At 47.4% G+C, this 22,677-nt stretch overlaps 2 protein-coding genes across 2 annotated transcripts; one reads left to right on the top strand and one right to left on the bottom strand.

Annotated features, from left to right (window-relative positions):
* Window positions 1–7,301: 7,301 nt before the first annotated feature.
* On the top strand, window positions 7,302–9,362 carry LOC149357211 (uncharacterized). The gene is made up of 3 exons (XM_089576535.1): window positions 7,302–7,525; window positions 8,261–8,384; window positions 8,910–9,362. Exons 1-3 carry the CDS (start codon window positions 7,302–7,304, stop codon window positions 9,360–9,362), a joined length of 801 nt encoding a protein of 266 aa, XP_089432661.1.
* Window positions 9,363–10,218: 856 nt separating this feature from the next.
* Window positions 10,219–11,508, bottom strand: LOC149357210 (uncharacterized). Its single transcript, XM_089576534.1, has 2 exons — window positions 11,183–11,508; window positions 10,219–10,795 (listed from the first exon to the last, which is right to left on the bottom strand). Exons 1-2 carry the CDS (start codon window positions 11,506–11,508, stop codon window positions 10,219–10,221), a joined length of 903 nt encoding a protein of 300 aa, XP_089432660.1.
* Window positions 11,509–22,677: the final 11,169 nt, after the last annotated feature.

The raw sequence follows: 22,677 nt of genomic DNA, 5'->3' as shown, positions 1-22,677 counted from the left end.
ATAAGGGGTTAGTGAATTCGGAAGATGGTGTCGAGTAAGCCTGCAGGTTGAACGAGACAGATAGGATGAGGAGTTTATTGCTAAATTTCCCTTAAAAAGCATAAAAAGAACCGCAATTGAAGATTTTTCCATTGCTGCTCAAGAAGCTCAATGCCATTATCAGTCATTATTTGTGAGAGAGACTCATAGCGATAAAATTTGAGCGGTTAACACCCACAGCCTTCCTTTGTACCCTTTCAAGACATTTTTATTTTCTTTAGTAAACGGGTCCCAAACAACGCATGCATATTCAAGTTTAGGTCTAATTAGTGAATAATAAGCAAGAAATTTTACGTTAGAGGGACAGTTTTTGAGTCTATGTCGCAAGAATACAATTCACGCAATGCCAAAGTAGATATATGGCCAATGTGTAAATTTCCTGATAAATTTTAGCAGTTGTGACACCCAAACACTTATATTTGGTTTCTTCCTGCAAAGGCGACGAACCTAACATGTAAGTGAAGGATAATGGAGCTTTTTGACGGCAGCGGAGAAGAAAGATCGTCGTTTCACTTTTAAGCCGCACTCCCCAGACTTTGCATCAATCAAATATGCCAGCAAGAGAAGCATTTAAATCGATTTCGTCGTTTGTTGAAGTGATTTCACGAAAAGGCCCACAATGGTCCGCAAACTGCCTGATTTGGACAGTGGAAATAATTGCAGTAGTACTATCATTTATGCAAAGTAAAAAAAGCAATGCTCCTAGGACACTTCCTTGAGAGACTCCTGAGTTGACCGGAAGACAGCCAGATTGTTGCCCAATAACTGCTATGAACTGGCGCCGGTTTGTTAGGTAGTTTGTTATCCATGCAATGAGAATTTGAAAAACCTTTCGCATTGAAAAGCCTTTTCTAAATCCGTGTTGACCATTAGACATTATGGAATCTTTATCCAGGAATTCGTTCATCTGATTGGCAACAATATGTTCAATTAGTTTACAATGTGAGGAGGTAAGTGATATTGGGCGTTAGTTTTCTGACAAAGAATGGTCGCCATACTTGAACGCGGCCACAACCCTGGCTATCTTCCAGTCATCCGGTATTTTTCCAGCAAGTAGTGAAGCGCGAAAGATAATTACAAAGAACTTAGCAATACATTCAGCATATCGTTTAAAAAAAATGTTTGCAAGATTGTCAGGACCACATGAAGATTTAGTTTTTAAGTTTAATAACATCGAACCATGCCAGGGTACGAAATAAGATTGGCTTCACATGGGTGAAATATTTTCTCCTTGGAGGAACATATGCTAGAATTAGAAATTACACTATGAAAATATTCGTTGAAATGACCCGCAATATACCTTCCGAGAGATGCCACATAATCTTGCTCGCTGAGGCGTTCCTGGCACGAGGACTGTGGGCTCCCGAATTGCTGCACTAGTGCGGAGCTGGTCCTGTTACAAATTTATTCCTTTATTTATTATATAATTCAATTTATTTATTTTCCCTTTGTATAAAAAATGTGCAAAAGAAGACGTGAAGCGCTTTCTCTCTCTGCGTACTTATTTGATTTCCCACTTGTGCTCGATTCACAAGATGACCCCCTCGATGAAGCCAGACTTCAAGTACTAGGTTCGTAGCTACATGCTTAATATCAAACCTGTCTAGCTTCGTAGGTAACGTATCCAGGTCATCATATAGATATATATTTTTTTAAATTGACGACGATTACGTTACTTCCGAATGCGAAATTTGAGCGCAGCTCATCAGCTGTTTCAGATTTTCGATAGATGAAGGCAAATAATTTGTTCAAGACATGTATGTACTATCAGCAATGAATGAAACGCGAACAAGAAAACTGAGGGGACATCTCAAACACATCGTAATATCAGCGCCTGAAGTGGAAACGCTAGCGAGGTTGATTAACACTTCTGAAGAAGAGTCTTCGCGCCTTTGAAGTCAAAAGAACTTGAGCAAGTGTTGAGCTTTCTCAGGCTACAATACTCTTAATTTGCGTTTGGTGGCTCAGCTGTCTTGTTCGCGTTTTATTCCTTGCTGATAGTACAGTTACAGACAACTTGTTGTTTTTCACACATTCCATCTTCAAGAAACACTCCACTAACACTTCTTGATTGTCCTGAAGGAAGCTTTGTGGACGGAGAAATGGATGGATATATGCTCGACTTGCTGCACCAATGCCTGGTTCTCAAAGACGAGATATGCGCAAGTATTTCGCGAGGTTGTCACAGCTGTGGGAGCCGTTACGAGCGAGAGGAACGGGATGTTTTCCTGCATAAGTGGTAAGAAATTCCCGCTTGTCTTTATATCTACATTTAAGTCCCCGTCCACCCAGCCACCCTGGCAGGTGGCAGTGTTTCTGGCACAATTTCTCAATGCCAAAGCATGCAGCGCACATCTCTCACTTCGTCCAGGTAGCTCAAAGCACGATTGAGGTGTCGACTGTTCCAAGAGGCCAGTTATGCGCCTTCCCTCTGGTTGAGGTGTCCATCGAGATGTGTGAGACAGATAGTGCGCATTTTCTTTCCTCAAAAACCACTTTACAAATTTTATCCTCTGCTTTCCAAACCCCCGTTCTATTGGTTTTGTAGCTGTGGGAGACAGACACACCGAACATCGTTTCCTCAAGAAATTCCGAAGACACTGTGGAAATTCTGAAGTATGCTTGGCGAAAGCATTGTCTTCAACACACTACCGCTTCCCGGAGCCCCTTGGCCCGGAATCACTGCGCCGCTTTGCAGCCATGCGTCTCACTCACTCGACTCCAACGAGACGTCTGGCGAAGGAGCGGCGGTGTAGCGGCCACCGCCGATGCGCGCGCGCTCGTTCTACCGCTTCTGCGTGACGTCACGGTTGCTATGCACAGCTGCCAAGAAGAGGAGGAGGCTGCGCTTTTACTCTCTCCTTTCCAAGCTCCCGCTCCATTGCTTTCGCAGCTTATAGGGTGTCCACTGCTGGTTACAACGGACAACGGAGGACAATGGCGACGGCGACGGCGATGCCGCGAAACGCAGAAACAGGCGCCAAAGAGCTGCGCTCTAAAATAGTTTATTGTTGTATAATTGTATGCAGCATGTGAAAGAAGCAGTCGAAAGCAAGCAGACAGAGTCAACCAAATGCCATGAGGCAGAGCATGCTGCGATTTTATAATACAAACAGTGCCACACAAGATGAGTTACACCCTGAAGAAGAGATGTTGTAATTGACTACAGACACAGCGACCATGTTGTACACGTTGAGCATGTTGTGGACCGCTGGCCCTTAACAAACGTCGAAGCAAACAGAAAAGACCTGCTGAAAGCATGTCCTGCTAACACTCCGATGCTAGAAGGAAAAATTTTGGTGCCTTCCTCTGCGTTGTGTACAAAACTGTATTGTGTACAAGCAGAACACGTAAGAAGGCACCACGCCAAGGGACGACATGTCTTCACAATCACCAAAGCGTGGGTCGAAGCACACACGCAGCAAGTTAGCCGACGGTAGCCGAAAAGCACTTGGGACACCTCCTGCCTCATGAAAAACTGCAGCACGACAGAACACTAATCTCTATTCCCATGCATATGACCAATAAATGAAAAACCAAAAATATGATCCAGTTTAAAGAACAAAACCACTGCTGGTTATAACGCACACCGGCGACGCCGCGAAACGCAGAAACGCAGAAACGGACGCCTAAGAGCTGCGCTCTAGAACCTGTGCCCAGTACGAGAGCTAATATGTTAAGGGTGAAATACCTTCGGCGGCTCATTATACAAGTTTATAAACTTAAGGTGATGACGCAGAAGGAAGTTGAATGAATGCGGATTGGATGAATTAGGGGGGTTTAAGGAGGGGAGGAGGGAGGAGGAGGTAGAAGAGGAACGGCAGGAAGAATAACCGGAAGAATAATAGGTTTGCTACCCTTCACGGGGGAAAGGAAAGAGGGGATAAAAGAAAGAGAAATAGAAAAAAGAGTAGCAGAAAACTGAAGTCACTCTAAAAAGTCACAGTTCGTTGTAGTCACAGCCTATCATGCAGGCCACAAGTTCTCAAGAAGCGGAGCAGTGTCTTGGAGGCCTTCACCGCCGACGATCAACGCGGCCAGTGGCCGAGAATCTTCATTTCCGTCAGTGGGCGTGGATCTAGGCGCTCCAGCGCACGGCTGAGAGACTGCCTTTCGGAGCTGTAGGCAGGACAGTCACAAAGAATGTGGGCTATAGATGGGGGTTTAACTTCCCAAAGCGAGTCAAGATATGAGCGCCATAACCCCTGAGCCACCGCGGCGGCGGTTTGAAGGCTAAAAACACTGAGAGCACTATAAACGACTTTTTTTTTGTAGTTAGCAGTGGTAATCAGCTTGGTTCATATACGTCGAGGTTTGGTAAATAGAACATTAGCGTGAAATGCGCGATAACAATTAGCTATAATGCCGCCTTCTACATGCAAGGAGCTGGTCGGTATACAATAATTCCATCGCATGCGTGGTCTTGCGTTGTCAGTCTGCAGTGGCATAGCAGGTCTCAGGATGAGGGTCCTGCAGCCCACATCTCTTTCTCATCACCCCACGTACCTATAAGCGCGATTCAGGCGTCCACTGACCCAGGGAGCAAGGTATGTGCACTTCCTTTCCTCAAATGGCCGCCGCGGTGGCTCAGTGGTTATGGTGCTCGGCTGCTGTCCCGAAAGACGCGGGTTCTCTTTCTCTAAGCGGCCTTCTCTCAAAGCCCCTAACAGATCACGTATGACAACGAAGTGTATTGTGGCATGTATGTGCTTTTTGCACGCGTTATTAGAAATCGGAAATTATAATTCCGTGCATTATAAAATGCACAGCTCGACTGATATCTTGATAAACATTGAGAAGACACTGGCAGCAGTATTTTTTGTGACTCGTTTGGAGAGCAACCGGCGCTTGTATGCCGGTCCCGTAGGAGGGCTTAGAGAGTCTCGTTGAATCTCGTTAAGTCTCGTACGGTGCCCGGATGTTCTCGTTTCAGAGCCCGGATGAGTGGAATTCAGTGCCCGGATTATGGCTCTCGGTCTCGGCGTGACGTCACCCCACTGCCGACAACGGGAGCTAAAAGCATTTCATGCTTAAAAAGAACTTCAGTTTGTAAATCGTGACGACGTATGCAGGTTGCCATTGAAGATTTCAGATTTTTGCCCGGAAGCATCATCGCTAAAATATGGAGTCAGCTAGTGACTGGCGAATCAGCACCAGCGTGCCGGTTGCAAGCTGTGTATAGGAGCGCTCGGCCACCGCGCAGGCCCAACGCACAGCCGGCCTCTCGCTTTTCATCTGGTGGGCCTAAATGGCCGGTCCAGGGTCGGTGACCGAGGTGTTGCCTGTGCTCCTGGCTCCCCATTTCGACCCGCGCTTTTGCCAAGCTCGTGAGCCGATTACATCGAAATTCTGCCACAAGCCGAGCGCGGGCCAATGGGCGGCAGTCAGCCAGTTTTGCTTGGGTTATTCTGCTTGAAGCAAAACAAACAGGAAATATCTCGATAATCAGCTGTCACCCGATGTTAACGGAATAGATGGAGCTCAAAGTGACCTTTTAGGGGCTCACGGCTATATAATATTCAGTTCCTAATGGGGTTCCAACACGAAGCCGTGGAGCGAGGCGAAACTGGCAGCGATACCGCCGGCCCGCCCGTCTGGGCATCAGGTGATGTCGGCAGTGTGATGCACAGCGCAGGGCGGAGCGATCGACATGAGAGGCGCTCATTGGCGGTGGGTTACAGTGTGAAGCCTCCTACCAGGGTGACTTTTTCTCGCCTTGTTAAGCGCGCTTAAATTTCGTTCATGAAACTTTTTTTGGCTAGACTGTTCGGAGGATGATCTCCAAATCTGCTGCTACAACAATCCCCCTAAACTAAACATTAAAAGTGCAAACTAACGCCTTTAATTAATTGGCGCACTAACTAAAGCAGGGGTTCTCAAACTGGGTTCCGCGGAACACAGGGGTTCCGCGGGCTGTCTTTTTGTGTTCCGCGAGAACCCTCAACGTCCCTGACCCGGCAGCTGATATGAGACTGGCTCTGAGTGCTACTGAGCCACGCTTTGACTTGCTCTTAAAAGGGAAGCAGTACCACCCATCACACATCACATAAACATTGAACCTCTGCAACTTTCCCTTTGCAAAAATGCCCTCGACAACATTGCTAGGTAAGTGAAAGCGGGGGGGGGGGGGGGGTTCCCTGGAACTTATTGAAGGCTTTTGGGGTTCCTCCAAGCAAACAAGTTTGAGAACCCCTGAACTAAAGCATTCTGCTTCTTACCTGGTGCCAGCCGTTGGCCCCATTGTAGCACAGAGCTGAAAGAAATTTTGACCAAGTTTTCTGTAAAAAAAAAGTCGGACCATCGAACAAAGAAAAAACAGCGGTATAATCGCATGTATATTGCATCCTTCAGGGCTACTTTCATCGTTGTCTTGCTGTATATGAACGCCCATATTAGAATTCATAGACCCTCTTTTCTGTTTTTTTTTTGTCTCGTGCAACAATCGTATGTATTACTGTTAATAAACAATTAATTCTGAAAAAAAAAAAACGGCGATGACAGAGCGGTCTAAGGCGTCGGAAAACAAAGCTGCTCTGTTGGCGCTGGAGTCGGTTCGAATCCCGCTCGGGGAAGACTTTTACTGCGAAAGCATGTACCAGTGTCCTAGTGCGAAAATACCGACATCTGCAGCCTCGGAGATGGTTATTTCTTTTTTTAGTGAGCAGTCTTATACCCCTGTCACACGGGCATTTCGAAGGCCCTCGAGTCGATAGACTATCGACTCGAAGGCGATCGAGCGCTGCTACACGGCCAGTTTCAATGGCCATCGACTCAATAGTCTATCGAGTCAACGGAGCAGCCCGGAACTCTATCGAGATTTCGAGGGCCTTCGAGCGCTCCCAAGGTTGCTAGCGTTGCTTCGAGCGGCGCCAACGCGCACTCTCGTGCACGGTGCGTTTGCGGCATGAGAGCGTGAAAAAACGTTCTTCTCCTAAACTTTAAAGCAGGCAGAAAAATATTAGCCTATAAAATTATTTAACAATTGTATGGTTTTGGTTTACAACGCATTAATTTCATACTCTCGCTCGCAGTAACAAGCGTGCGAGAAGCAAACAACGAAAAGCTCAGCCATTTTGATGTAGTCCTCAGATAACTTTTTACGCGATAGTTTTTCATACAATTTTCCTGGATTTTTTTTGTATATTTTCCGCCGATTCCACCCCACGCGTTATTTTTTATTCTGCCTGCGGTGGTGCGAGGTCTTTTACGTCCCCCTTAATTTTTCTGTCTCAGCTTTTTTGTTTTATTTTATTTTTTCTGAAATGACGTCGGCGCCACGGCAGTTGTGGGGAGACCGGGAAACGCTTATGTTGATAGACTTATGGGAAGATCGCCTCGCCGACTTGCGTCGTCAGAAGAGGAACGGCGGCGTGTACGAAGAAATTGCTCAACGTTTACGAGAAGCCGGCTACTATAGGACGCGCGCCCAAGTTCACAACAAGATCGAAAACTTGGGGCAAACGTACCGTAAGTGGCTTTTCTGTGCGCGCGGATTGCAAGCATGCGGTCTGTCGCGGTAAAAAGTTCGCAGCCTTGTCAGCGTTGTTTTTGAGACGCCCTTTGTAACGCAACATTGTTTTTCACTGCGCTGCATACTCGCATCTTTCTCAGCAGCGCAGTTTGTAAACATTGCTGACTCAAGTGACTACAGTCAGTCCAGTTTTACGTAGGGCAGCACGAAATGACACATTGATCGTCAGCACTTGCCTTTATTACGCGACAGCGTATACAGCGGTGTTGGTACAGCTCGTCACAGCACTTTCCTTTATTACGTGACGGCGTATACAGCGGTATTCATATAGCGCGTTCGGTCGAAAAGCCGTCGGCGTCGTAGTAGTTCCGAGCACCGCGCGTCGGAAAAAATCGTATCATGCCACCCGTTTAGCCCAGAACGTTCCGGATGGTGTCATACGATCCAACGTTTCGTGCACCATAAACGTACTAGTTAAGTTGGAGCCTAGTTCGCGGCAGGGATTCGAACCGGTTACCTATAATCGGGCGCTGCGTATCATGCGCGGTTCGGATGTCCAGCAAGACAAGTGAGAACGTTGCTGCATCATTTTCTTTCCTAAAAAGCGCCGCGCCGAACGAGCGATGGCGTTCAGCGGACTCCCTGGCAGCGCTGCAAGGCGCTCTGGCCTACCAGGCGAAGCTGAAGTGTCCTCCAATTTTTTTTCTTGTCTCAGTCGCCCTTGCAAAAAACTTTCAGATTGTGGCTGAGGAAGAGAACGACCGGTTCTGGAGCGGTCACATGGGAATTCTTCCGGCGCATACACCAGTTCCTTGGCACGCTGCCGGCCAATGATCCCTCCACGGCACAGGAAAGCGACATAACAGTTGAAGAGGTATGTTGTAGTATTTATAGCAGCTATTAGTGCTGCACAGCATGCTTGGTAGTGCAAGAGCTAATCACATTAGCTCATCATTTTCTTTAATAGTGCTTTGCAAATGCTTATTTTGAAGTCAATGATGGGAATTCTCAAATGGAAATTGCAGTCAGCATCTATAAAGATTGACAGCTGCAGAAACTGCGGCATCTTAAGTGATTTTAGCCAGCATGTCTTCACAGAAAGGCTTTTATTTACAGCTTTCTGCAGGAGATTAATTGCTGCAAGATACCGCCAGTATAATAATGGCAGTGAACCCAGCATAACAGGGTTTGCCTCAAAATCACTGTGAGAACTAACACTAAGCAGTGCTTATTTCAGCCTAGTCATGTCAGTAAGGTGAGCTGTGCGTGCTGCTTAAGAATGTAATGGATGTGTGGCCACCCAGTACCAAATGGAAACGTGAACTGTGGAGTTTTGCAAAAGTCATCTTTAGCTGCCTATTCTGTTCTTGCCCTGCCTAACAGTTTGACTGCCACGCAGATCATTCATCAGATGGAACAAGGTGAAACCGCTGAAGCCGTCACCACCACAATGGCAGTGCACGACACGCTGCCCTTCGATGACCATGACACAGGGTCACCGCAGCCGATGACACCACCAGCAGTCGGGTCACCAGCAGCCGTATCATCAGCTGCCGGGTCACCAGGAGCCCTATCACCTGCCACACCAGCCACAGCATTGGCTGCCACACCAGCCACATCGTCGGGTGTCGCAGCCGAGGCTGTGACACCAGCCACAGGCCAGCCTCCCTCCAGAAAGAGGAAAAGGGGGGCAGGTGCTCTGGCTGAAATTCATGGAGGGCTCCTGCAAGAGCAGAAACTCTTGCGGGAGACCTTACAAGCAGCTCGGGCGAAGGAATTCGAGCAGAGAGAGAGGCAGATTGCTCTGCAAGAGAAGCTAGTGAACGCCCTAGCAAAATTCTGCAGCAAGTAAAGCAATAAAAGCTAGTTTATTCTAATTTCTATGTGTTCATTACAATACCATGGCCTGAATGTGTGCCGTAAGACGTCAGCAGTGCAAACATGACCAGCTCAACCCTGTGGTGTAATGCTGGATCGTGTATAGACATGCTGTGCATTAAGCATTAGCTATGCAGAACATGCTTGCATGCATACCACTCGTCTGTCATTTCTGTCCAGGATTGCTGGCGCACCTACTTTGGCATGTTGCTTCCTACAAGTTGCAATTTTTTTGCAATTCAGTTCCTACCTGTCCCTACTGAGCTGACACAAACAGCTTCCGCATTTTTATTGTACACAAAACAGTGACGCCACTGAAATGACATTAATACAGTGCAAGCTGTTTCTTTTTTCTATGCATTTGTCATTTCACCAGGGTCTCAAACATTACAGTGAAAACCTTTTGGCACTGAAATTTTCAATGCTGTCTACTGCTGGAGGCATGGAAAAAATACTGCCAAATGGAAAACCATGTTTCATACCCTATGATTTGGCTTTCAAATGTTCTGCAGTGTTTCTTAGTTCCACACGGAGGCATGTGTGTGTTTGTGTAATGAGCTCTTGATTGCTACAAAAAATGAGGTTGATAAAGTTAAATACTGTGAACCTTAAGATCAAGTACGCAGATAGCTGTCTGCGTCTAGATTAAGTTGTAAATAATGACACTGATTTGAGAAGGGAACAAACGGTTCCGGAGACGTCATCTCCATGGTTCTGCCAAGGCAGACTCTTGGTGGCCCGGAAAAGGACCGTTCTTGTTGAGGCGACCGTCAATCACATCACATTCCTGGTACACTGCAGGGTGTAAGCAGCCGCACCGGCTATGGAACTCATCCATGCTTGAAAAAGTGCACAAGCGCCGTCCTCACTTCACAGCCAGTGCATTCTTGAACATCTGTACAGTGCTGTGGCTGCTGGAGACCATCGTTGTTGCTTTCCAGCTCTGTTAGCCACTGCTGCAGGACCGCATCTCCAAACTCCTCGCACACATTGTTCAAAATGCAGCACGCACGAATAGCCAGGCGGGAATTTTCTATCGAACATTCCATGCGCTTCAAAATGAAGCGGTACCGGGCCTTCAGCCTGCCAAAGGCATTTTCGACCACTCTCCTGGCTTTGGACAGGCGGTAGTTGAAAAGCCTGTCATCACTGGTCAGGTTTCCGCGGTGGCTGAATGGCTTCATTAAGTTGGTGGAAAGCGGGAATGCCTGGTCGCACACAATGACCGAAGGCACTGCTCTGCCACCCATGATGGCACGTGGCTGACGAAACAGTGGTCCATTCACGGCTTGTTCCAGCTTGGAGCCACTGTAAACGTGTGAATCATGGCAGCGGCCTGGCGAGCCAACTTTTATGTACAGGAACCTGTACCGGTGGTCCACAAGGGCAAGCAGGATGATGCTGTACCTGCAAATAAAATATGCGGTTAACATGACTGACACATTGCACATGATGATAGTGATTTGAGCATAACATTACAATGCATACAATATGCCCCTACTTGCTCTCGGGAGACACATCTGCATGTTTTGAGGGGACAACATTACAATGCATACAATATGCCTGTGCTTGCTCTCGGGAGAATCATCTGCATGCTATGAGGGGACAACACACTGCCTGACACTAGCGGTGAAAATGCTTGTTTCGCTCGCAAAGTCAAATTGACACTCACGCCGGTAGGCACTTGCAATTGCGCCTGTTTCGTTTGTTATTTGGTCCCTTTGTGTTTTTTAGTTTCGCATAAGACTCCGATATAGTCAACCAACTCGTCCCTATGTTAGCATTGTTGCTTACCATCCTTTGTAGTTCCTGTAGTCCGCGGCGTTTTCCTTGGGAGGTGACACGGGAAAGTGGCACCTGTCCAACGCTCCGACCGCTTGCGGAAACTGGCACGCTGCGTTGAACTCCTTGATGTGTTCAGGCATGGTGTCCAGCGTCGGCATCTTCACCCAGTCACCTTCCATTAGGTGGACAACGGCCTCGCAAAGCTCGCGGTACGCCTGGTTCACTGTCGAGCGTCCGACGGCGAACAACTCATCGATGCTGCGTTCTTCGCTTGAAGAGCACAACCGGTACAGCCCGATGGCGACTCGCTTGTCGGCAGGGATAGCTTCCCTCATGTTGGTGTCTTGCCGCTCGAGCAGCGGTCGCACAGTGTCGACAATGTAGCGGAAGGTAGCAGGCGTCACACGAAACGCGCACTTAAAGTACCTTTCGCCAAGCTGCGGCAGCGTCTCCTCAAACCACTTCGTGTTCCGGTCAAAACACCACCTTTCGCGGTTAACGGTCCTGCCGCATGCGAATATGGACGCGTTCAGTGCACTGACGTAAACAAGCTCTTCTTCGATCCGATCTGCTTCGGCTTTCGACGCCTCGATGTCAGCGTCAAGCTGAGCGATGGCAGCCAGAAGCACCATGACCTCCGTCTGTGCATCCCGAGTGTGTCGCGCTTCGTCACCCATGGCGGTGAAAAGGCACCAACACGCAGGATTCGAGAGATTGGAACCTCCGTAAGCGAGAGCACGAAAAAGCACGACCTATGCACGAAGCAGTAGGAAGCAAAGAGACCACGGAAACGCCACCGGTGTCAGTGTTTCCAGAGCGTTACAAAACTTCGACAGCAAATTGTACAAACTACAAACAAAAATGTCTTACAAGAAAACGTAATAAGCCTTTAATAATAGCTACAAGCTTTCTACGCCTCCAAAAAAAGTTCATTATTACATTATAATTTCGGTTTATAAAAACATTTTTCTTATTTGCGCAAAATCAAAAGTAGCGACTGTGGCGCCACACATCCTTGGCGTAAGACGCGAGAACCATTTCAATGGCCATTGAGATTTGCCGTGTAGCAGCGCCACAACTCCCTCGAGTTCGATGGCGATCGAAAATCTCGAAGGCCCTCGACTCGAGGGTCTTCGAAATGCCCGTGTGACAGGGGTATTATTCGTGTAGCCTCGGAGGGTAATACCTCCATCGTCCAGATAGCACCACCGACCTGCCGCCTCCCCACCGCACCCCCTTAGCTTCCCTCCCACCCATCGCCCCTCTCGGTCCACCTTCCCACCCCACCCATCTTCAACCTCGAGAGGCGCCATGCAACTACTCTACCCTCCAGAAGCGGCGCCCACCACGAGCCCCTCTATACTTCCACAATACACACAGCCTCCTCCCACTATACATGCCCACGCGGCAGCGAAACGAAAAAGCGAAGGTGAATCGAATTCCAAGACGGAGTTCCTCCAGCACGACCCACCAGCAACCTACCCAACCCCTTACCTGAGGGGCTTTCACCCACCCACCGCTACCCACCGCCCCTCTCGACCAACCTCTCCACCCCACTTCCATCCTCCAAAACAGAGTTGCACGTAAGCGTTATAAGGAAATGAAAACTTCCACCCAATTACGTTTTCTTGTAATTTTGTAATTAACGTATTACTTTTTTCGAGCGGTAATGTTTCGGGTAATTCAATTACTTTTTTCTGTAGCTGATTATTGGTAATCAGTTACTAGTTTCAAAAACAAGCTGTACACAACGGTACAACTTTGAGAACGTCAATCTGAGGGCAAACATCACAACCGGCTGTGGAGAATCATCGCGCGCGATAGTGTCCGGACTACAACCGGGTCACTACCATTTTCTACGGCAGTTCTCGGCCCGATAAATATCACTTCACCGCTCTGCTCTTCGATCCTCTTCACCGCTCTTAGACGGCGCCTCAACTTGCCTCCCACTACACCCAACGCGAAGGCTTACACACAAAGCACGGAGCAACAACGAAGCGTGGCGCTTCACAGAGGAACTAAAGACACTACCATCGAAGCAATGCACAACTACGAGCTGGTGCGCAACGTGTTCATACGCTGTAATACCGCCACCCTTCCCTCCAGCGCATGCACTGAGAGAGCCTTTAGTGTAGGTATTGATCGCTGCACGATGAAATGTGTGAAAATTAGCGACGACTACTTCAAAATAGAACTCGACTTAAAAATTAACAATGTAAGCAAGCTGCAGTATATATTTCATGGCAGTCTGAGTAAATTTGTGTTATGTCAATAACAGTTGGAAGGAAAATAACGCAATGGTACCGCATTTACTCGATTCTAACGCGCCGTAGATTGTAACGCTCACTCGTTTTTCACGGACAGAGATAATAAGTGCATTGTCTTTGTAACGTGCTCCAGATTAATGCTTCTCGTACAAAGAACGAACGGCGCGTGATGAGCGCGCTATTTCGGCGCACTAATACCGTGATTGGAAGCGAGAAAAACGCGCAGAGGCGCCAATCAGTGCCCTAAACACGCGTGTTTGGGGAGGAGATTGTGGCTTTCTCTTCTGCTGCCCTGTGCGGGGATCGCTGCTCAGAGCCAGGGGAGGGGGGGAGGGTGTTGTGAGTCCGAGGGTTGGGGAGGGTGGTCCGAGAACGGAGGCGCAGCACGTGCACACCAGGCAAGGCGCACGGGAGCTAGGCAGGGAGATCTTGTGTGGAGAGGGCGAGAAGTCCAACAGAATGACCAACAGAATGACCAACAGTCCAACAGAATGACCAACAGAAGTAACGAAGTGCCGAGGGGGCTGGAGCACTCGATGACAGGCAGCGACCATCCGACGTGCATGGGAGGGTCCGTCCCTCGCATTCCTTCGCTCAATATCTCCAGAACATGTCGGCGTTCTTCGGCCAGCTCAACTGCCTCAGAGGTAGCTGCTCTCCGTCTTGCTGCGGATCCGATTGGACAGCTCCGCCCTCAGTGTTCTGTCTCCATACTGTTTGACTCCAAGGCAGCTCTCATGAGCCTACAATGGTCAGACCATAGCTCACCAGCCGCAGCTCTCCTTGAGGCCCGCCTCGTGGCTTTAGTGGATACCGGGCTGGACACTGCCCTCCAGTGGCTTCCTTCCCACTCCGGAATTCTGGGCAATGAAGTGGTCGATGCTCTGCCTAAGTCGGCTCATTCATCCTCCCCTGAAGTGTCATCAACAGTCAGAGTTCTTTACTACCCTAAACGACATTTTCCTAACAATGTACTCTCTTAACATCCTGACTCAAGAGTCTCTGCAGTTCTTCCCTTCAAGTGCCTCCCAGCCAACCTTACCTGGCGGGAACGCTCTCTTTTACTTCGCCTATGGTTTGGCTGCACCTGGACAAGGTCTCGAAAATTCAGTCGCGGCTTAGTGCCAGAACCTCACTGTCCACAGTGCGGTGAATAAGAGGTCTCCTCCTCTTTGCCTGCCCTGCATGTGACGAACAACGAAAAATATTAATACATAGTTATCGACAACCGTGGTTTGCCTGCAGAAAATGGGAATCACCTTCTCTTCCACAAGCGGCACATCCTTCGAGCCTGCCAACAACTCCACACTTTCCTTAACGATACAGGTCTCTCCCCGGTCTTATCACCTTTTCATCACTTTCGATCGCATTTTTTTAAACACACATATACCGCTCTTCATAGTCCCACTGACAATTCACTGTTTTCCTACTGCATTCCGAGTAGTACCTATCCTAATTCTGTCACTTTGCAGTATGACAGTGCTTCGTGACTCCTCCGAATCATAGTAAAATGACAGTGTGTCTCTGTGTTGTATATATACATTCACCACTGTGCAATGTGCAGTGTATGTCGTACATACGCTCTCTTCATCACACTCTAGTGTGACAGCAATTTGTGAAGCACTTCAGTGCAATTTCACAGTTTCACAGTGTGCGTGCTTGCTGTAGACCCTTCCTTTCAACACAGCGCACTCTGACAATTCATAGTGACAATTCCTTTTTTTCAACAGTGCAATGACTTTGTATGTGCCTGTAGTACATCATTTTGTCTTCTCTGTGCATTGGGACTGTGCGCGGTGCCTTTCTTTACTACGTCACAGTACAGTGACTGTGTTTGTGCATGTTGTGCGTTCATTTCTTCCCGCACTATGCAGTATGTCACGGCATAGTGCACAGTGACTTCCTTTTGCGCCAGAGCAATAATGACATTTTTCGTAGTGCCTCAGTCCATTGACATTGTATGTGCGTGTCGTACATGCGTCCCTTTCATTTCTGTCCCTTTCGACAGTCAATAGTGACACTCTTTATCGTCTGACACCGCAATGACTATATTTGTGCCTGCTTTTTACAATCAATACTGAAATTCTTAACAGTGTCACAGCGCAATGACTGCATTTGTGCGAGTTAAGTCACAAACGCATGTTCTTGAAGAGTGTGCTGTGGATAGGACATTCCGTCGTTTGGCTTGGCGCGCTTTTTCCATCCCTGTGTCGCGCGAAGGGAAACCACGCGGGGCGTTCGAGCGACTCTTGATGCGCTCCATCGGCCTGATCCTTTGGCAGAATAGGAACGTATCCGCACACTCGCGGCAACCCCGTCGGTTCAGGTTCCCGATGCTAGCGCGTCTCTCGGCGCTTTTATGGGGCTACCTAGATAGCCAACTCTTTACCCTTGGCGAGCAAAGCTTCCTCCGCAGGTGGTCGACCCGCCATATCCAACTCGCAAAGGGTACCGTGGCACTAGTGACAGCATACTAATCTATGCATTTGCCACACTTCAGGCGACTTTTCTCTCATGTGCCCACCCACAGTGTGTGTTGGAAATTTAAGCCTGTACTGCTAATTTTGTTTTGCTTGCGAAGTCGCAGGCCCACGTCTCTCCTTATACATGTGAGCCCAAAGGACCACTTACTGCACAGTATTAAACGTGCTGTGTGGCCGGAGCTCCCGCGGGAGTTTATTTCATTTCGTTTCCCTTCATTTCAGTTTGTATCAATGACGCTCATACAAAGTGATTGCATATATTTGTACATTGTAATTTCTAGACTTTTTCCTCTTGTGCCACACTGCCTCAGCACGGCCCGTGTCCTCTGTTCCCTCGACTAATATATGAGCCTTTGTAAGCTGCGTATTTCGTTTATTCAATAAATTTTCTTCGAAGCCTCGTGTGCAGTACTGTTCCATGCTATTTATCTGATAGATGTGTAAGGCTAGAGTGTATGTATGTATACATATACACACGTGTTTGTGTGTTTGTGCGTATGTGGGGAGCACTACGTCACAGGGGATGACGGCTTCACGTTAACGAGAAATAGCAGCAATAAATATGAATATACCGCCGAAAATTGCATTGGTAGTCGGTCCATCTGGCGCAATACGAATGTATTCCCAGGATTTTTTGCTTCTTTACCCCAGCCTAGATTCAGAATGACGTGTTGATTGACTCCCGTAATTTCAACATGAATTCAACATGAACGCAATGCAGAAATTTCATTGAGAATGTTCAACTCTAGCACAGTGGCCACTTTTCCAATGAGTTTCAACTCGGCCTCAATAATTCACCAACACTAGCCCATCCTGGTCACAACAAAAATTCACCATGGCGTGTTGAGTCTGCTCATGAGAACTTCAACACTGTCTCAAGAAGCATTTTTGTAAGGGCACATTCTTCTCGTGCTGTGCGTTTTCTTGGCGTGAACTTTCCTTCGCCATGGATTGGGCGCGGCGGGCCCATTCCATCGCCACCGAGGTCAACAGATTTGCCCCATAGGACTTTTTTTTTTGGGGGGGGGGGGGGGAGGGGGGGTATGTAAAAGGTGAAGTGTATAAAACGGCTCCAACAAGCACCCAGGATCTCACGGCCAGAATCACCGCAGCGCTGGCCAACGTCCTTTTGTGCGTTTGTGTGCGTTCAGTGAAAGATCGCGTGCCGTTATGCATTGGCATGCAAGGCCGCCGTTTTGAGCATTTGCTCTGAGCCCCTCAGCGTTCCTGCACAAATAAATGTTTCATGACTGCGACCACAGTCTATGTTTGGCTGTGTTTTCGAAATCGATAACTCATTTCGAGCGCAGAAGCCGTAAAAGGCTTTTTAAAAGCGACCTCGGAGGTTCCACAAGGCGAAACCATTTCGCGATGGGCAATGCATTCGCGGGATCGCAGGTCCCGGCCGCACTCGGCGCTCGCGATGACAAGTCACATTTGTGCGCGCGAAGAGGCCCCAGCAGATGATGAACACGACGTCGCTATAGCCGCTGTTCGGGCCTAAGATAAAGCGCGGCCTGCGTGTGACGTGTTCACCTGCGAGTGACGTCAACACGGGGCGTGACTTCGCGGCGCTCAGCTGCCGCACGGAGCCCGTTGCGCGCTTCTGGAGGGCACGGAGATCCTGAGCATTGTAGTTCTGGGCGCAATTACATTTTCTTACGTCTAACGAAGGATATCGGGTTGACTGACGATCCTCTACAATTTCTTAATTACAAACAGACATTGAACCGCTAAAACTAAAAAGTTAAATAACGAAAATTAGGTAATTGTTTTCTTCAATAGCACACGGAACCCATTTTATAGTGCCGTCTACGACCACTGATCACTTCGCGCAATAAAAATAATTTGACATCCGAACGCCTATTTTTTAAAGTTATTTAAAATCTTCCCTGTAACACCCTTTGTGTACACACACACACACACACACACACACACACACACACACACACACACACACACACACACACACACACACACACACACACACACACACACACACACACACACACACCCGTCGCTGTGGCCCAGTGGTTACGGCGCGCGGGTACTAACGGCGTCCCTCATGCCCGAGTCGCTTTGGCACGTTAAACCCCCATAAACCACACACTCACACGCACACACACACACACACACACACACACACACACACACACACACACACACACACACACACACACACACACACACACACACACACCCGTCGCGGTGGCTCAGTGGTTACGGCGCTCGGGTGCTGACGGCGTCCCTGATAGCCGAGTCGCTTTGGGACGCTAAACCCCCATAAACCATAAACACACACACACATACACGCGCGCACACACACACGCACACACACACGCACACACACACGTGTGTGTTTGTGCGTATGTGTGGAGCACTACCTGACTGGGGATGTCAGCGTCACGTTAAGGAGAAACTGCAGCAATAAATGTGAACATACGTCCGAAAATTGCATCGGCAGTCGGTTTATCTGGCTCAATACGAATATGTATTCCTAGGATTTTTTTTCTTTACCACAGCCGAGATTCAGACTCATGTTTTGAATCACAACAGGAATTTCAACACGAGTTCAACAAGAAAGCAATGCAGAAATTCTGTTGATAAGGCTCAACTCTAGCAAGGTGGCCATTTTTTCCGTTGAGTTTCAACTCGGCTTCAATAATTCACCGACACTAGGCCATCCTGGTCCCAACACAGTTTCAACACGGCATGTTGAGTCTGCTCGTGAGAACTCCTACACTGTCTCCAGAAGCATTTTTGTAAGGGGACCAAGCATAGGCTGTATCGAAGACACATGTATCTGCGATACTATCTTTCGATACATTTTGTGTATCGGAATTAAGCAACGCTTCCCAAAAATAATAGCATCGGAGTATTGGCACCGAAAATACATTTTTAGTAGGGGTGTGCGAATATTCGTAATTTTCGAATATATTTCGAATATTATATTTTTAGTATTCGAATTCGATTCGAAATTCAAGTATTCGTGTTGTTTCGAATAATCGACCCGACGCGAATATTCGTATCTAGCCGAATATTCATTGTGAGCACCGGCGTGCATTTCGGTCCGCAAGCCCTATGGACAGATTTATAACAACATTGCGGTGCCTACACGGAAGGAAAATTCTTTCTTCCTCCAAGGGCCATGCCGTAGCTGAGTGCGCTGGTGAGCTTTTTTGTGGCTATACCTGCGAAGCTGCTATAGTCAGAGCTGTGCACGAAGTACCTCGCAATACGTGCCAGGTCAGTGCCAAGTGAGAGGGAATTTTCTGTGGCTGGAGGAGTCATTTCAGTTAGAAGGGAACTACTTCTGTCTGACCATGTGGTGCAGCTGGTTTTCTTTCACGAGAACCTTTTACGTCATCCCAGCAACGCGCTTTTGTGCTGATGGCAAGCTAGCCTTAATCAATGCTGTGTACTAGCCATCTTCTCTGATATTTCTACTCTTCTAAGAATAATGTTCGAGACTTTGATACTTTTTGTGCAGCCACACACACCTTTTGTGTTCATTTCATCATCGATAGTTGAACTGTGATGTTCTTGGGTGCCCAAATAAATGTTTTGTAGTGATTAAATGCCTCTGTCCTTGATTATTCGATATTCGATTCGATATTCGGAACTAAGTATTCGTATTCGATTCGTATTCGAAAAATTTGATATTCGCACACCCCTAATTTTTACAGTATCGTGTATTTTTAAACGATACTCGATGCCCCCCCAAAAAAGCGACACAGACATCTAGGGCTGCTTTCGTGTGGGAATGCGGAACCTTTACTCTCCGTGGGTGCATTGTTTACCCGTAATGTTTGCACATGCTTTACAGTTGTTTTCTACGAATTTGCCTCAAGGCTCCGTAATAGATCCGCCTTTATTTTAATATATATTAATGACATAGCACTAAATATTAATTCGGCTGTTCGCCTTTTTGCACCGATCATGCCTACAAAGTTAACCCTATCTTCGCTCGGTCGGAAAAGTACAAGAATTGGCCTTTCACCTTGTCAGTAAAAGAATGGAATGAGTTGCCCTCCGGTATTGCTACTATAACCCAGGTTTTCCTCATTGCAGTCCGAACTGCTAACTTACTTGGAATCCCAGCTCATTCCGTAACAAGATTTGCTTTCTATATCACTTGCTCGCAAACCAGTACGTTCTCTTTCTTTGCTGTTTGTGCATTTTTTGTAACAGTGTTTTAGTTGTTCTGTTGTTTCTCAACTTGCCGTATTAACCTCCTGAAATGGTGTTTCGTCTTTGAAAAATTGTGCTCTGATGTATGCCCTCCTTCCCATCCTTATGTAATGCCACAGTGGGCCCTTAGGGCATTTCAATAAATGAATGGATAAATTTGTGTTTGCGTATTGGTTGCGCACCAGACCGCGAGCGTTCGCACCTCTCTCTGCACGGCGATGAAGTTGGCCGAGTTCGCATGTCGTGGACACAAGACGTGGACGTTTGGTTGCGGTTTTCGAACTGAGTTTATTTCGGGGAATGAGTTCTTTGACACCACACGCAAATGACACCACCCTTAGCGCTGTACGACAAACGGCTGCGCCACAATTTTGGTACAAATGTCGGGAAAAACGACGCCACATGGAGGTCGGCCAATGGCGAATATATACGGACGAACGACATTATAGGAGGATTGTCTGAAGTGGCGGCGTTCGGCTTGCTGTGAGCGTCATACGGCCGCTTGATAAAATGTCACCCTATTTAAGAGCGTTAAGATCTACTTCTCGCATTGCGGGTCTCATCGTTATGCGTTATGACACGAATACTAGTCCAGTGGTTGCCATCTTAACCGTTTGAGGGTCGAATTAAAAAAAAAAAACTTTCAAAGATGGTTAAATTACATTATTGCGGATTTTAACTCACAGAGTACTTGAAAAAGCAACTGTATTTTTCTGTTGTACAGTCTCGTGTGCAGTGCTGCTGGTTGGTATGGGAAGCTGGTACAAAAACAAGCATGGAGAAAGGTCTTCGTTTCATTTTTCAACTTCTCTAGATATGATTCTGTTTATACTTTAAAAAGCTCACACATTAAGCATTACAGCCCTCTAAAATCAACGACTATCCGAATTTATATGCGGACTATTCAAAACTCATTCTACTGCGCTTCTACACACATTCCTTAACACAGGTCCTCGCTACGTTTTCCGAAATGTGAATTTTCTGAAACCTCGAATAAGGACCGGGTATGGAGTACAGTTATTAAAATGGCGAATCCCTAACTTTTTGAACAGCTATACTTGATCTTCTAGAACAATCTACCTCATTGTCAAACTTCAGAGGAAAGTCAAAGTTGTACTTATTGGAACATGTGCGATTATGGCCCTAAGTTGGCGCAGTGTTCTCTCCCTAAATCTTCTTGAATCTGTTCGATTGTTGCATGCAAATGGTTGCATTTTCTGTGTTACTGCTCTTCGTTTATCGAAGTATTATATCCGCGACCTGTTGACCGACTTCTTTTTGTGTGTGTGCTGCTCTGTGTCTCCTGTTCTGTGTTGCACGGCGGGGTCGAATTCCCAGTCAGGGGACTTGTACGCAGTGCTGCCAACCTCCAGCGCCGGTTCTCCCCCAATTTCCAAAAACAATATTTCCTAGATTTCCCTAGATACGAAAAATAGCGTTCAAAAAAATATATATATTTATGCGTAGTTCAGTAGCACGTTTTATCATGCAGCTACACTATTACCAGTCGTTGATAAGCAAATTAGCTCTAAATTTGAAATGAAGGATCTAAAATGAAGAACTTCTAAATGAAGCTACAAGTTAAACCGTATAGCGCTCTTTGGATATTACAAATCAACGGCTCTATATCGTGTATGTGTTTTTTTTTTCACTGTACGCAAGATATTAGTAAACATGCATCGGCATGTAAAATTAACTGAATTTTTTTCCTCACGTTGTGTAGGTTTCGACTTCAGCCGAAGGATACCATGTGCAAAATGACTGGCGGTCGCTTGAGGAATGTCTGGAAACTGCGACATAAAAGCTGCTTGTCCATCTGCTGCAACTGCTCTAGACGGTGGCGGACTTAGCATGCTGCAATTTGAGTCAGTTAAAACAATGATTAAACAATGTGTCAATTAAACAATGACTGTTTCAACTTTTGTGCGCCTTAACTCACTTTGTTCGTCGTGGTGTAAATAGGAATTATGGTTTTGGGGCGTCTAACGTCCCAAAGCGACCCAGGCTATGAAGGATGAAATAGTGAAGGGCTCCGGAAATTGCGACCACCTGGTGTTCTTTGACGTGCGCTCACATCACACAGTACACGGACCTCTAGAATTTCGCCTCCATCAAAATTCGACCGCCGACGCCCGGGATCGAACCCGCGTCTTCCTGGTCAGCAGCCGAGCACCATAGCCACTGAGCCAACGCGGCGGCAGAACTAGGAATGGTTCCCCTAGTTGGACCAGCAAGGCGCTCCTTTCTCAAACAAAAGTGACGCCCTTGTTCTTTCCTAGTTTTTACAATAAACATGCAGATATGCTTGCTAAATAGGAATTTCACGTCGTGCAGCGAGCTCCAAACACAGCGTGAGGAAGGGGCGCGCCTGTTGAGGGAAGGCGGTGGCCCGCCAGATCACAGCAGCGGGTGCCACTGGCCGCGTCATGGACCATACACGTCCGATTACCTACGTGTAAAGGCTGGTTCGCATGCAAGCGACTGAGAACTGAGCAGTGCAGTGCTGCAAAAAATTTATAACTTGCTGGAAGAATCGCCGCTCTGACTGCTGGAGCCGCCGCGA

The sequence above is a fragment of the Amblyomma mixtum genome, chromosome 3 (assembly GCF_055824585.1).
Source record: "Amblyomma mixtum isolate Tamu chromosome 3, ASM5582458v1, whole genome shotgun sequence".
Lineage (NCBI taxonomy): Eukaryota > Metazoa > Arthropoda > Arachnida > Ixodida > Ixodidae > Amblyomma > Amblyomma mixtum.
The sequence above is the reverse complement of the archived record's forward strand: the minus strand, read 5'-3'. Positions and strand labels throughout refer to the sequence as shown.